The sequence below is a fragment of the Pseudopodoces humilis genome, chromosome 7 (genome assembly GCF_049639895.1).
Source record: "Pseudopodoces humilis isolate 2021_Gansu_Grassland_sample_001 chromosome 7, ASM4963989v1, whole genome shotgun sequence".
NCBI classification, from domain to species: Eukaryota; Metazoa; Chordata; class Aves; order Passeriformes; family Paridae; genus Pseudopodoces; species Pseudopodoces humilis.
The window spans coordinates 36,806,468-36,820,622 of record NC_142206.1 but is presented as its reverse complement, the minus strand read 5'-3'; the positions used below and the strand labels follow the sequence as shown (position 1 = coordinate 36,820,622).

The 14,155-nt window shown below is 35.5% G+C and overlaps 1 protein-coding gene across 6 annotated transcripts in view; it reads right to left on the bottom strand.

Annotated features, from left to right (window-relative positions):
• The window catches only part of AKAP6 (A-kinase anchoring protein 6), a 259,455-nt gene that overhangs the window by 30,658 nt on the left and 214,642 nt on the right, over positions 1-14,155 (bottom strand). For all 6 annotated transcript variants that reach the window (XM_088057688.1, XM_088057686.1, XM_088057690.1 and 3 more), the window contains one exon: positions 12,824-13,048. In XM_088057688.1, the coding sequence (XP_087913814.1) occupies positions 12,824-13,048 (225 nt within the window). The remainder of the gene's footprint in view (positions 1-12,823; positions 13,049-14,155) is intronic.

Below are 14,155 nucleotides of genomic sequence, written 5' to 3'. Positions count from 1 at the left end.
CCCTCATACTATAATGTGTCCATTGAGCTGTGGTAAACGTAAACACAATCCAAATCCCTGTAAATGTGCGATAAATGTATTCACTTAAGCCATTTGCAGTGAGACTTAAGTATTTGACTTTTTTGCTGCAGGCTAAGAGTATACATGGTAACTGCAGATGCTGTGTATGAACTTGACTTTGTGTCTGAGTCATTTGCCTCACAACAGATAGGCTGATAACATTGAGGGGCTAGTCATTAGAATGTTTTTATGGTCATGGCTCCCCATACTGAGGATTCCTGTCCATGCGGCTAGAATCTTGGAAGGTTTTACTTCCCCCTGCCTACTCCTATTTCCAGTGCTTTGAAGTTATCACACGCATAGCTGAAAAGGGCTAGCTGAAACTACTTTCACAGCTTGTTAATACCATGACTTAAATCATCTGGAAAAGCCCCTGCTGAGGCAAATGACATCAAACACTCCTTCCAAGCCAAGGGCTAATGGCACTATCTATGGGGATGGAAGTGGCCATGATCTGAACAGAGGGTGCTTGGCTTAGCTGTGTGACTCCTAAATGAATGACATATGACCAGAAACATGTCTGCAGCTTTAGGCAGTGCCAGAGCATATGTGAGGCATAGAAAGGTAGGAAGTTGAGGAATGTTATAGCTCCTCAAGCCCCAGTCAGTCTCCATCCTTCAGCCTTACTGCAGCATATCAGCACCTGAGCTGTGCTGCACCACCTGCTCCCCATGACTGAAAGACCTGTAGTCTTAGAAGTCAGCATTCTCACATAACATGTGAGTTGGCCACTGAAACATGTTACATCAATAATCTTGACCTGGTGTTTAATATTAACTATTTGAGATTTTTGATTAATTCAGTGGGACTAATTGTTCTTAAAAGTAGCTTTAAAGTCTTCGTAAATTTAGTTGAATTGCCTTAAATCCACATAATCTACACATTCACCACATAGATTATTGAGAAGTTTTTATAGTTTCACTTATTACATACTGTTTGGAGAATCCATTTTTATGGGATCTGAAGTTTCTTGTTTTCACTCTACAACTGGACTAAATGTTCATGTAGAGATGGCCAGAGTTTTGAAAAGAGTCGGACAATGACAAACAGTAACTTGAACAGATGGATTTTCTTTGTGCTTTCAGAAGAAATACCAAGGTATACTGAGATATGGGCTATTTCTGAACTTCTGTGCATGCATGGGCAATACAGGCTGTTTTCAGGAACACAAAAGAAGCTGCAGATAAATACCAGATCTAAGAGGAAGTGTCTCTCTAACCTTGGCCTGTTAAAGGCTTACTCTTCCTCCTTGTTGCAAGATGTGGGCATGTGAGGGAATGATACACTTCTGATGGCACCAGTTCTTTGATGGAGGATGGATCTGCTGCTCTTCAGTGCAACAGTCACATGCAAAAATTAAGGCAGGATCTGAGAATGGAAGTCACCTTTCTGTGTACGCCAATCAAACCTCTTAGAATTTATTTGCTTTTATGCCTGATTTTTGGCTACAGCAGCATTTGAGTTTTTAAAAGTGATAATGTAAAACTTTTAAGTATCACAACTCACAGAAATAATACATTGTTAAAAAGAAACAAAAAACAGGAAAACAGAAAAAAGAATAGAGGAAATGCTTGCAAAGGTAGGGTAAAATGTAGTTTTCACTGTTTTCTGTGAAATGGCAATGCCTGTTGGAACTTCTCAGGGTATGCATTCTTACAGGACAGAAGGGAAAAAGAAAAATTTTTTGTTCTGAATGAAAAAGAAAATAAAAAGTTCCACAAAATACATTAATAAGAGAGTAATTCTTTAAAATAAAAAAGCTAAATGACAAAGACAGAAAATGAATGATTACTTGTCATTGTTTAGAAAAATACTGCCAAACCTGTGTGCTTTTGCTGATTTCAAGGTTAAAAGAATTTGTCACATAATATGGGAAATCTACTCAGTTGCATACTGTGTGACTTAATCTATATTGAAGCTAAATATTCTATAAGTATGCAGTGAAGTGCAAAAAACAGCAATTGAAAAATGACATGATTAAATGGCACAACATGCAATCATTTGCTCTCAATTATATCAATGTATCTTCTTCATTTCAAGGAGGCAGGCAGAAATATTGTTTTTTAAATGCCTCTATTAAATTGGGCACCAATAATAAAATAGATGAGGGCCCTAATAAGCTCATTTGCGTAACATATATCACACACCACAAAACTATTCTCTCCAAACAGGTTTGTTCATAGATCTATCTCCCGGTTGTCACCAGTCTTGGCTATATTAAAAGATTTTAAAGGCACAAAACTTGAAGACCATTCAGTGAAAAACCTTTGTACTTAACCCTTGAGATAAATTTAATGCTAATTATGGAAAAAGTATTGATATAATATCTTTCCTGTCACATTTTATTATGATGACAGTCACAACAGAATCTGGGAGTGACATTTTAGAAATATCATCTAATTGCAAGTCAGAAATACAGAATGACAGTTTAAAGTAGAATATCACTTCTTTCAAAATAGTGAACTGGTTGTCTTCATTTAAAAGCCCTACTTTTAATAGTATTACAACCACTAAATTGATCATATCTCTGTAACTCACTGCTTAGCAAAGTGTTACGATATTTCTCTTACAAGAGAACTGTGTCTCTTTCTAGACATATTAAAAATGACAATGAAAGGAAAAAAGACTTCATTTTTTCACTGCCTTTAAGAGTGTACATAGGGGTTTGCATTCTACATATAAGCAAGTATTTAATGAATTCTTTTCATTAGCTTCAAAAGGTTACATGGGTATCTGTACTTATCTGTAAAAAATAATTGAATAATTTATTATTATAATATGTATTATTAACATAATAGATTATTTATATGTTATTTTATTATTATTTTAATAATTAAATTCATTAACTAGGTAAATATATTTATTTAGATTAAGTAAAATATTTACTTTTAAATAGCATTCCAATTTTTCTCTAGGAATAAAATATATGCATTAAAAACAGTCACAATTCAGATTAGATGATTCTGGATCCATTCCATAACAGCTATTACTATATCTGTATGGCAATCTTTAACTTCTTTGTTCTATTCCTTACGCCTATTTAAGTACTTCAAAATATTTGTTTGTAAGAATACCATTCAATGGTCTGTTATTTAGCTCATACTCCCATGTAACTAGTAATATGTAATATACTCCTCTTCATAAATTAAAAACACTATTAAAATTCCAGACGTATAAAACAATATGAAGATTAAGTTACTATAAAAGAAACTATAATAGCTTACAGATTGCTTGTATCATTATAAAGCGCTGGTATCTATTACAGTGTCTCCCTGGAATAAAGAATGCACTTTTGGCAATAATCTGTTAAAAAAAAATGCCCATTATTGTTAAGATGCTCCTATCTTAACTCTAAACTAGTGTGCAATTACAGGAAGATAACTTTTAAAAATAAAAGTAAAACAGTGTTGGATGAAAAGGAATCTTCCCTACTGAAATACAACATATCTTTTTCAAGCCTTATTTTTCTTGTGTTTCATACATGGAATTAGATTAATTTTTAAACGGAAGTATTTTAGAGCTATATACTACACAATTGGAAGCTGGAGTTAACTTGGTTCCAGGGAATAAGCCATGTCACTCAGATAGAAGAGCCAGAGGGGGTGGCAGGAGGATCCCTTTTTCTAGCCTAGAAAATTCCTTGCATGGGTGTACATCAATATCTGTAGCTCTCAAGCTGAGGTTCAGATGTTAATACTGTACTTACTCCCTTTCTTAATCTAGTTCCCTCATAGGTGGTAGATGTGTATTTTTGCTGTCCTTGTGCAATGGGCCTGGTATTTTCCAAAATGTAGTGAGAGCTTACCCTATTCTGAATTACAGAAGAACATGTCCTGCAGTGTATAGGTATTACATTTTTATGGGAAAGCAGCAAACATAAAATAAATTAGACTATTCTTTTGGAGGCTTTGGAACAGGAAAGGGGAAATAAACACATGTAATAAGTAAGGAAAAAGAAATTTCCTTTGGCTTTTTTCTTATGTCAATGATGTAAACTTTGCTTGGATACAAAAACATACAGGTTGAGCTGTGCCTGGGTAAACTGAGGAAAATAAATTGTGATGTTTTCATGTCTGTCTGTATACGCACAAAGACAACAAACAGGCTTTTCCAGAAATTCTGTTCTTTATCTTATTTCCAAAAAGCAGTGCATCCTCAGAATGGATATACATTCTTTCACCTTACCTTAAGCATAAATATACTGACCCACAGTTATGGTTTCAGTTCAAGACAATACTAAAAATCCCCAACAAGAGAAGCTACTTAGAGCAGAATCAACCAGATCCAGGCAGCACTGTGGTGAGGTAGGGTCACCCCTCTCAGATGTAGGGTAGCTAGCTCAGTACTTAACTTGGTACGTAAGATTAAGACAAGCGATCACATTGACTAGGGAAGTAGATGTCCCTCTCTACTCAACACTGGTGAAGCTGCCTCTCAACTCCTGCGTTCAGTTCTGGTCCTCTCTCCAAGAAAGAAATTGGGGTGCTGGAGCATGTCCAAAGAAGGGCAACAGAGGGGTCTGGAAGGCAGATCATATGAGGCGTGGTTGAAGAAGCTGGAATTGTTCAGCCTGAAGGAAAGGAGGCTCAGGGTATCACTCTGTACAGCTACCCTCTCTACAACTACCTGAAAGGAATTTAGTGCCATGGTTTAGTTCACATGGTGGTATTCAGTCAAAGGTTGGACTTGATGGTCTTGGAAGTCTTTTCTAAAATTTACAATTCTATGATTCGCTAAATATGTCAGGTTTTAAATTAATGCTAACTTGCCTCTTGTACAAGTTAGACGGACATGACTGACATACACAGTTTAGTCCCAGGACTACAAGAAGGTTTGAATTAGAGGGAAGGACAGAAGAAGGTGATTTGGTCAAAATTAACTGTGCATGGCAGTCAAAAAGCTACAGGTTATCAAAAGCCAAATGTGTGGCCACAGTGACTGTTTGTCTGTGATGGTCTTAGAGACTCAGAGCTACTCATACTATTGCACCTTCAAGTGCCATTCTTCCACTGCCTGGACAATAGCATTGGGGTGAGAATAATAGACAGGATGGGAGCAAAGGGGCCATGAAAGAGGCCTTCACTTCTGGCTTCACTAACGCTTAGAACATAATGAGGTTGCTCTTATTGTGACCAAAATATCCACGTGACCAAATGGTCCATTGTGACCAAAAAATGATCCATGAAAATAAGCATCAATGTGATAAAGGGAAAGATGGTTCCATAAGAATGACATTGCACCATCAGCCATTGATAAAATGCATCAGATTAGGGGCCAGGCCTTCAGTTTTGTTCTGAGGCAAGAAAATGTAGCTCTTGCCTAACATTAAAAGAGTCATCCTTCAAAGGACAGAAATCCACATACTATTTTTTCCCCATTGACTTTATGCAGTAAGCATAATCTAATAATCTAAGCCACTCTCCCATCCCTAGAAATATGGTACCAGTCTAAAAATCTCATTCCTGACTGACATCTCATACTTGTGATACATAATTTACCTGATAAGGACTGCAATAAACACTAAGGAATATATATTGATGACTTGTTATTTTACACTCATATTCTTACTCATACTAAATTACACTTTACCCTGCAAAAAATTCTACTAAAATCAATAGATTTCCTGGCAGTATGAAATTATTTTCAGTGTAAGTAAAGGTACTCATATAGTCTATGATAATACTCCCTACTGGGACGATGGTCTTTTAATTTACATACAAAGACAAAACTTGGGAAAACAGTCCAGTTTGAAACCAAAATTAAGCAACAGTCTGCTAGGTCAGTGATCAACCAATTAAAGAAAAACCTCATTAGTAGGATTTAATGGGTCCAGAGACACTATTCAATCAATGATCCACTAATATTGGATAGATTTGCACCTGAAAATGCAATGCTATGACTCCAAAGGGGCAGTTATAGACAATCAAATAAATAATCTAATCACATGCAGTAGTACAAAGTGAACCTTGATGGAGACAGCGCAGTGAGTTTTGTTAGCCTGTCTTAAATTCCCGGTCCACGCTGTGCTTTTTTTCCTACATGTTATCAGTAACAAAGGTAAAGCTTTGAGGCCAACCAAAGTACCAACCCTCTCTGTAAATTAATGCAAGTCAGTCCTGGCTTATTTTTAGGGGAAACATTTCATTCTCCTTATGTTGTGTCATCATCTGCTTTCTTCTCATTTTCCTTTTCCAGGTTGATAGTAGCAGAAGAGAATGACTCTGGTTTTGCAGTAAATAGGTCTTCAAGGCAATAGCAGAACAATAAGCAGTCTCATTTTCAAAGAGTCATTTGGACAGATCAAAAGAAAAAAAAATCAATTATATCTTCAATCATAATGAAAATAATAAGTGATAGAACTCAGAATGTTCTCTCAAAAGAGGCCATTTTTTTTTAATTCTACACATATGGCTCTTCAGGAGGCCATGACTGAGACAGGGAAATACAGCTCAAAATCTGTAGTTGTCGTTGATATGAAAGTCTTGGGAAAGGAACTGTAAGCCCTTTGTCACTATGAAATTTCAGGCTTTACTTTGTAATGGCCAGTTTGGAACAGCTTTCTCTGCAAGCCAGTGTCTTCTGTGTTGCTCAAATTGAGTGAGATCTGAAGTCTCTCAAGCTTACCCATGACAAGAGAATTAAAAACAGATCCCCAGTACAGTAAGAAAGACAAGGACAAGGGCTCAATTTCCTCCTCACCAGTTTCAGTTAACAAGATGGTTCAAATGAGCACCCTACTGCACATCCAGGAGGACTGAAAGAGAAATTTGGGCTTAACCTTTCTGGAAAAGAAATAAACCTGTAATTAGTGTAGAAGAACCTCACAGATATCAGTAAATCATTCTAAGTTGGAATTGCAGTTGTCTCATCCCCAAGTCCCTCTGTCCTAATGATACTCCTCCTGATGATTTGTGATTTGTCTCAACTAATGGAGAATGTGAGCCGGAGCTAGTCATTTAGAAGCAGCTGAGGCACCTCTTCTCCATAGCCTAAATTTTAGATGTTTTGGATGCCTAAATCAGAATGGACTAATTGCATCCTAAAAGTACTTTTCTCCCGATTATTAGAAAAGAAACTCAGAGAAGATCTGTGCCCTGTAGCTAGTCTGTTTTGACATATGCATGTTTTAACCCATGCTGTTTGTGGGGCAATCTTCTTGGTATATCAGAAATAAGGGGACAGTACCTAAAACAGACCCAAGAGGTAATCAAAATATGATTTTTTAGCCTAAAAACAGCCACCAGGTTATTCTCTGTCCACCAAAGCATTCAGTATATTGCTGTATCTGATCTCAGTTCTTCCTATTACTAGAGAAACCTCCATCCCACATTCCAGTCTTAGTCCAGAGCTCTTCTGTCTATTTCTCCCAGCAAAGGGAGTAATTGTGGGGGGAAAAAGGTTTAGACAACTAGATATTATTTAAGATTAATTTTTATGTTTTGATTAATCAGAAAGTAAGTAACAATGTAAAAAAACAGAGAATTTAAGGTTTAGGATTCACAGCCAAAATTAGATGATGGAATGAAACTGTTATCTCAGCAGAGCATTTATTCTTGAATGGGAATTCTATGTCATATCAGTGTTGCCTTAAATAGGGAGAGCTTGTTGAAGCACAAAGTGAACTTTTTTTCAGTAAGTAATAAGTATATTGAGTCAAAATCTGAGGTACATTAAATATCTAAGTGTTCTTTGTTTATGTGTATTTGCATATATACAGAGTATTGTGCATTGATATTTTAGTATATTAAATCAACTTAGAGATACAATCATGTATTGTATTGGGGCCAAAAAATATGTATGTGAAGCTGCTTTAATATAAAGATGTGGCTTCCCATTTCAGTGGTCCAATGAAGTGCTACTTTGGGATGGTAGGTCATGGAAATTCAGTCTGAATTTGCTTCAAACCTTTGTGAGAAGCATCAGGCTACTTCCAACTTTGGAATCCTACCTGGTTTTGTACAATTTAGTACTGTATGCATTTCTGTTTGCTAAAATTTAATCCAAACAAAATTTGGGTAAACAATTCTTCATCTGTGAAAAGTTTTAGGTCTCTGAAGTCACACTTCTTTTGGACTCCTTTTGAGAAATTTATTAAAACTATAATAACTTTTTTTTTTTTGTCATCATTGAGGTGTGAAAAGGATTAAATCCATCTTGACTTCTTTTGGACTTTCTGTGGGAGACTCTTTTGCATACTTTTGTTACATGCATATTGAAATTCTGTAGTTCTTTGATTGCAGCTCTGCCAGAAACATCATTCTAAAAACTGTAAAGGATCCAAAATGCAGTGGTGAAAGCAATTCCTGACACCTCTAGCAGGAAAGCACTTTCTTTAATTTCTGTATCTCCAAACCTTTATTCAACATTAATAGTTTTACTTCATTTTGGCCATAATCTTGCATGCTCCCAAACTCACTTGTGTTTTATTTGGCTGATGTACGTTTAACTGATTTTTTTTGTATGAAGTACAGTGCTGACTCTTCTACAAACTTTTCAGTAAATATAAAAAAACATTGTAAAACATATTGACTATTAATTACCAATGCAACCTATATTATTTAATAAGAAAGTTTAGTTGCCTTAGGCACTGGAGAAATGAGAGATGCTGCTGAGAAATAATTTTTATTTAAAAATGGCACTACATCATCGGGTATGCTCAAGTCATAAATGTAGTGGAAGATGAAAACTTACAGTTCTGAATGGCTCTAATCATTAGAAATAGTTACAAGCATCACATAATTTACACTGTTTACAAGGCAAACAGAAATGGCAACAAATAATACTAGCTGTGGAATTCAATAAACCCTTGACTTTCAGAAATTTCAAATGAGAAGAAATTTTCATCATGTTTTGTATGATTAAGTAGTCTGATTTCTTTAATGGATATATTGACCAAAGTCAATGAAAACCACAAGCTTTCAGTACCAGTGAAAACCAGGACTATTTTTGTTAAAGACACAAATAAAGATTTAAGAGACAGGTATGACTCTATATAGCATGATGCTTATTACTTCAAATAAAACCAGATCAGAAAATTACATGAAAAGCAACATTATTTTTGCCAAACACAATTTAGTGTAAAATCTCTGGTAAAATCCTGTTCTGAAGAGGAAAATCTTGTTCCCCATCCAAGTTTGGAGGAGAAAGAACAGGTTCCTTTATAAATCTTGCTACTGAAAACACTAGAGGCTTTCCCAGTCATACATGATTGAGAAGGGATCCTGAGACAGACAGGTACTCACAAATCTAAGCTTATTCTTGAGTATCTGGTCTGTGAGCCAAAGCCAAAACAGCTTTTTGAGGCTGATCATTTCTCTATATAAAACACTTAAAGTCTTAAGTTTTATTGCAAGTGACAGAAATATATGACTAATTATTTAGGCTCCCTTGCTGCTTTTGGGGGGCACTTTGCAGAGAAAAAAAGCATGCTTTTTGAAGTCCCAGACACATAAAAGAAACATGGCAGACCACTTCTACTGAGAAGCTAACAGGCACATAAATTTCTGGCTAGACCTTACTCAAATGAAACTTAGTAAAACTTTCATGAAAGAATGCAAACTCTTTTTATTATTGCTTCTCATTCTTTATAGCTCCAAATCTCTCCTGACCCACAAAATAGCTGTACATTGTTAGTCTAGGAAATCAGTTGTGCCAATTATCAGTCTCATTACATCTGGTATTTCAGGGGCTAGAACTATGTGTTTACCTGAGAATCTCATATTTCATTAAAAAAGTAAGATCCTGGATCTTGCCCTCATGGTTTTCTGTGGAAAGCTAGAAAACATGAACTCAAGGGACTTAAAGAGGAATAAAAAGCATGAATAAATAAAATAAACATATGTTTGTAGCTATGACGAGCTCAAGAATTTGAAGTATTATTTTATTATTATTATTTTCTTCTACATCCTGTGTCTAGTCTACACTTTGTGTTGCAACAGAAGAAATAACAGGAGTCAGACACATGGGCTTCCCCCTTTACAGCTCAATATCTTGTGTTCATTCTTTCTCCCTTCTTGAACAGAAGCTGTGCTTAGGCTACACTTGACTTTCTGTCAAAACCTTGAAAAGTGATTTAATCTCTATGTATTTTATTTCCCTCATTTCTAAAAAGGGGATGATAACAATACCTGCCTTAAAGTTTAGTGGGGCTTAGTTCAGTAGTGTTTGTGCAGCATGTAGTGCTCCTTGACTGGACAGTACTATAGAAATTCTGAGTGTTATTATTACAGAAGAGTGTTCCAAAAGAAAATAATGGAGTAGCCAATTCTTTAATAAAAAGAACACTCAAATTTATATGGCATGATTTTCTATAAAAAAGCCAAAGAAGTCGAAATAGTTTCTTACTAGTGAATTTAACAACTACTCCTTCCTCCACATCACTCTCATCTTGGGTCCCAACTGCATATGAACTACACATTCAATTCATCCTCCAACTCCAAAATGGAAGGAAAACACCTCAAAAAATGGAATAACTGTTTTTCCTAAGGCATAAGTGTAATTTAAAGCATAACATTATGGAATGAAAATCAACGGCATTGTTGAGTTTGTTTTATTAAAAATGTTTCCCTGTGTACAGTGGCTGTGTGTATTGGGATGGTTCATCACAGTAAATTTCCATTAAGAAACAATGATTCACTTACCACAGTGAAAGCAGTAATAAGGTTAAACTCTTAAGTTAAGTGGAAAGTAAGTCAAACTAAACCCCAGCAGGTTTTCTACTAGTGGCATAGCTAATGTTTTTGAAAATGTTCTAAATGTTCTTTCTCAAATATATGTATTATACATTGCAGTATTGTTAATTATATCCATTTTCTCTTTTATACACTTCCCCAGGAGATCAGTGAAGAATGGAAAACTTAGTTATAGTGGATTTCAGATTTAATGAGACAAAGATGGTTCAATATATATGACAAAATGATGTGCTCTCACCATATATGATGGGTAATTATTTTTTATACTCTAATGGCTACCATTTTGAAAATAATTAATGTATTATTTGTATAATTAATAGATAGTCAACCAAGTAAGGAAGTACTCTGGCTACATCATGGTAGGTGATACTATACTGTTTAACATCTAACCTTTTGGTTAGCGTTTAATGTTTTGGTATGATATCATGTCATATACATATAAAAATATTTAATTTGAGAGATTTATGCACAAAATAAGTAAGACTGATATGGTATTTCTCTGTGTGTGTGTGTGTGTGTGTGTGTGTGTGTGTATATATATATATAAATTTAGATTTAAAAAAAGCTTGCCTGAAATTAGATTTTAACATACATAGTTCTGCACTTAAATAAATGCCATAATTATCTACAGAAATAAAAATGTCCAGCATTGCCTATGGAAAATATGCATCTATTGCTGTGAAGTTCTGCAGGTCTTTCAACAGTCCTTCATAATCGCTCGCTTTGAAGTTTGCTGATAGATCAAACAGAATCATCATGGCCTTTTTCCCCCATTAGCAGAAAACTGCAAATCATTAAAAAAATAGTATTGATGTCATAAGAAAACTTAAAATTGCTTTCAAATGGACAAGTTCAGGAGCCTGAAAACCACTGACTTTATCTACATTGACGCACACTTCTCATTAATCATCATGATTAGAATATCAAGAGTTAAGGAATGACTAACTGGGAAGAAAATAATATTTCTGCTGTTGTTTTCTTGAACACTTGTACAAAAAAAAAAAGGTACATTTAGAAGAGTTGGCAACATACTCTTTGAGGTGTATATTTAAGAAATTGTCCATCACCTTGACAGTGCTGTTGTTCTAGACACCCTGGTGTACTAGTGTAAGAGAAAAAACCTCTTTACCTCTAAAGCTTACAATGACTTGTGATTCCTTTCTTATTCTTTGGTCAAAGATCACTTGTAGAGCACAGTAAAGCAACCTGTAATGATGACTTGGATGAGGGTTTATTTAGAAACTATGAACAGAAGAAAATTGCACAGTTCTACCGGGTGTGTTTGCTAAATTAGCCCTCTTTCCTGAATGTTACTACTACTTGTGGGGAATGGAACAAAACATGCAACCTCCACTAAGTCGATTGCAAAGCTGAACACTGGCCTGCGATTGAAAGAGCTTATCATCTGAATAAAGCATTGTGGCTACAATCTTTTCCATCCTTTCTATAAATCTTCAGGCTTAGGCTTAGGATGTGGCCTAGATTAATGCAAATCTCATAGGGTATACGTCTTTTCCACGTATCTAGTCACCACAACCTTGAATGTTTTCTCATGTATGCTAAATTTAGCTCACTGTAATTGTTACCTCAGATAGGCTGTTCTTGACTCATATGTGCAGAGATATAGGTTATTAAACTGATGATCACACAAGACCTTAATTACCTTATGCAGAGAGTGAAATTCAGAGTGAAGCTTTTGTGATAAAATTCAGCTGCTTTTTTTTTGCCCCTCCCCATTTCAGGGGGGTTGGAAATAGATCATCTTTAGGGTCTCCTCCAACCCAAACCATTCTATGATTCTATATTTGACAGTAAAGTCATAGGAAAGAATATAATTGCTTTTGCAACCGTGGTGCAATTAGCCCTCTAAAGCCTCCTTTAGCAAAAAGTATTTCAGAAATAAATATTATTGTAAGGATTCAATAAAATAAACATGAGCAAACACATAAATGAAGATGAAAATTTATAATTAAATATATACATACATCACATTATGTTATGTATAAGCTAAATATTTCATCCCACCATAAAGAAGAGTTTCTCTACAAAAGCCACGATAGTATTTTTATTACCTTAAAATATTGCAGTTGTTTCTCAGCATTCATTGTTCCTTCATTTTCTTGTCTCAGACAGGAATTGAAGATGAAAAGCTCTGTATCTCTCAGCCACCCTTTCAGCTCTTTGATCCTGACCTCCAGCTGCCTTACCAGGCTGCCGCTTTCAGGCGAGAGCAGGTCACGTGGACCTAACCCACTGTGCCCTACCATTGTGTCTTGGATCTTCTCTCCTAGGGTTTTCTAATGCATCAGATAAAAAAAAACATAGATTATTATGTACCAAAACATATATAGGTTAATGTGCAACAAGAAAAATCTGTTAAATGACTAGAGATGTGGTTTTTTTTTATAATTATGACTAATATAAATCAATTTCATTCTTTGTTTCCTTGTTTCAATACATTTCAATTTTCGTACCCTTGTTTCTCACTTATGCTGTTCTCTCTGGGTCACTGACTTTGCTAGAAGGATTATAAATCAGTGTTTAATAAGAGTAATTAGGGACAGAGGAGACAAAATGCTTCATAACTTTGTAAACTAGTTACTCTACAGAATTTGTCTGTGGCTTTAGACACTTATGGCCATAAGAGTTGCTGGTTTCTAGGCAGCAACAGAAAATATGACAATCACTGAGTTCACCAGACTCCTATCCAGGGTACCATTTAAATTTTTAGAGAAACACTGAGATTTTTTTTGAGGTATGACTGCTAGGTTATAATTCCCATACATGTAACCCTGGGGCAGTTAGGTGACAAAACAGCTGGTTTGTTTTTAAAAATGGATGAACTCATTCAGACAGCAAAAATCCTCACTGCTCCTGAACATAAGGCCACTTTTTTAGGCGACCAAATTCGAATTTCAGTTCTCTGTGTTAAGCATCCACTTTAAGATAATGGACCAGAATAAACGTTCGCCTCTTATTGCTAATGAAACTAATTTACTCCAGCTTTTCAAAGTAGTATTTCTAATAACAGAATCACTGAATAACATTTTGATAGTGGACGCCGGGTGCTTAATGAGTATTCTGAAGAGACCAGGGATAGAAAGTTACCTTCCTTTTCAGTATTTTGAAAGGCAATCCTTTAACATCACAAGAGAGATGTGCTGTTGCCTGCTTCTTCTATGCCAAGCAGTATTTTATCTGACCTATAAGAGGCTGTCAGGCTGACACTTATTATAAGCACTAGATCTGTGTTACTGATTGTAGAATATTGAATATACACTGACACTCACATCCAATAACCTTTTAACCTGATAATTAGTCGTGGTTAATTGTTGTAGCATGAAGATACAGTTTTAGGTGACCCAGTATATCTGTCTGTTGAAAGTGCATGCTGTAGAAAGTTA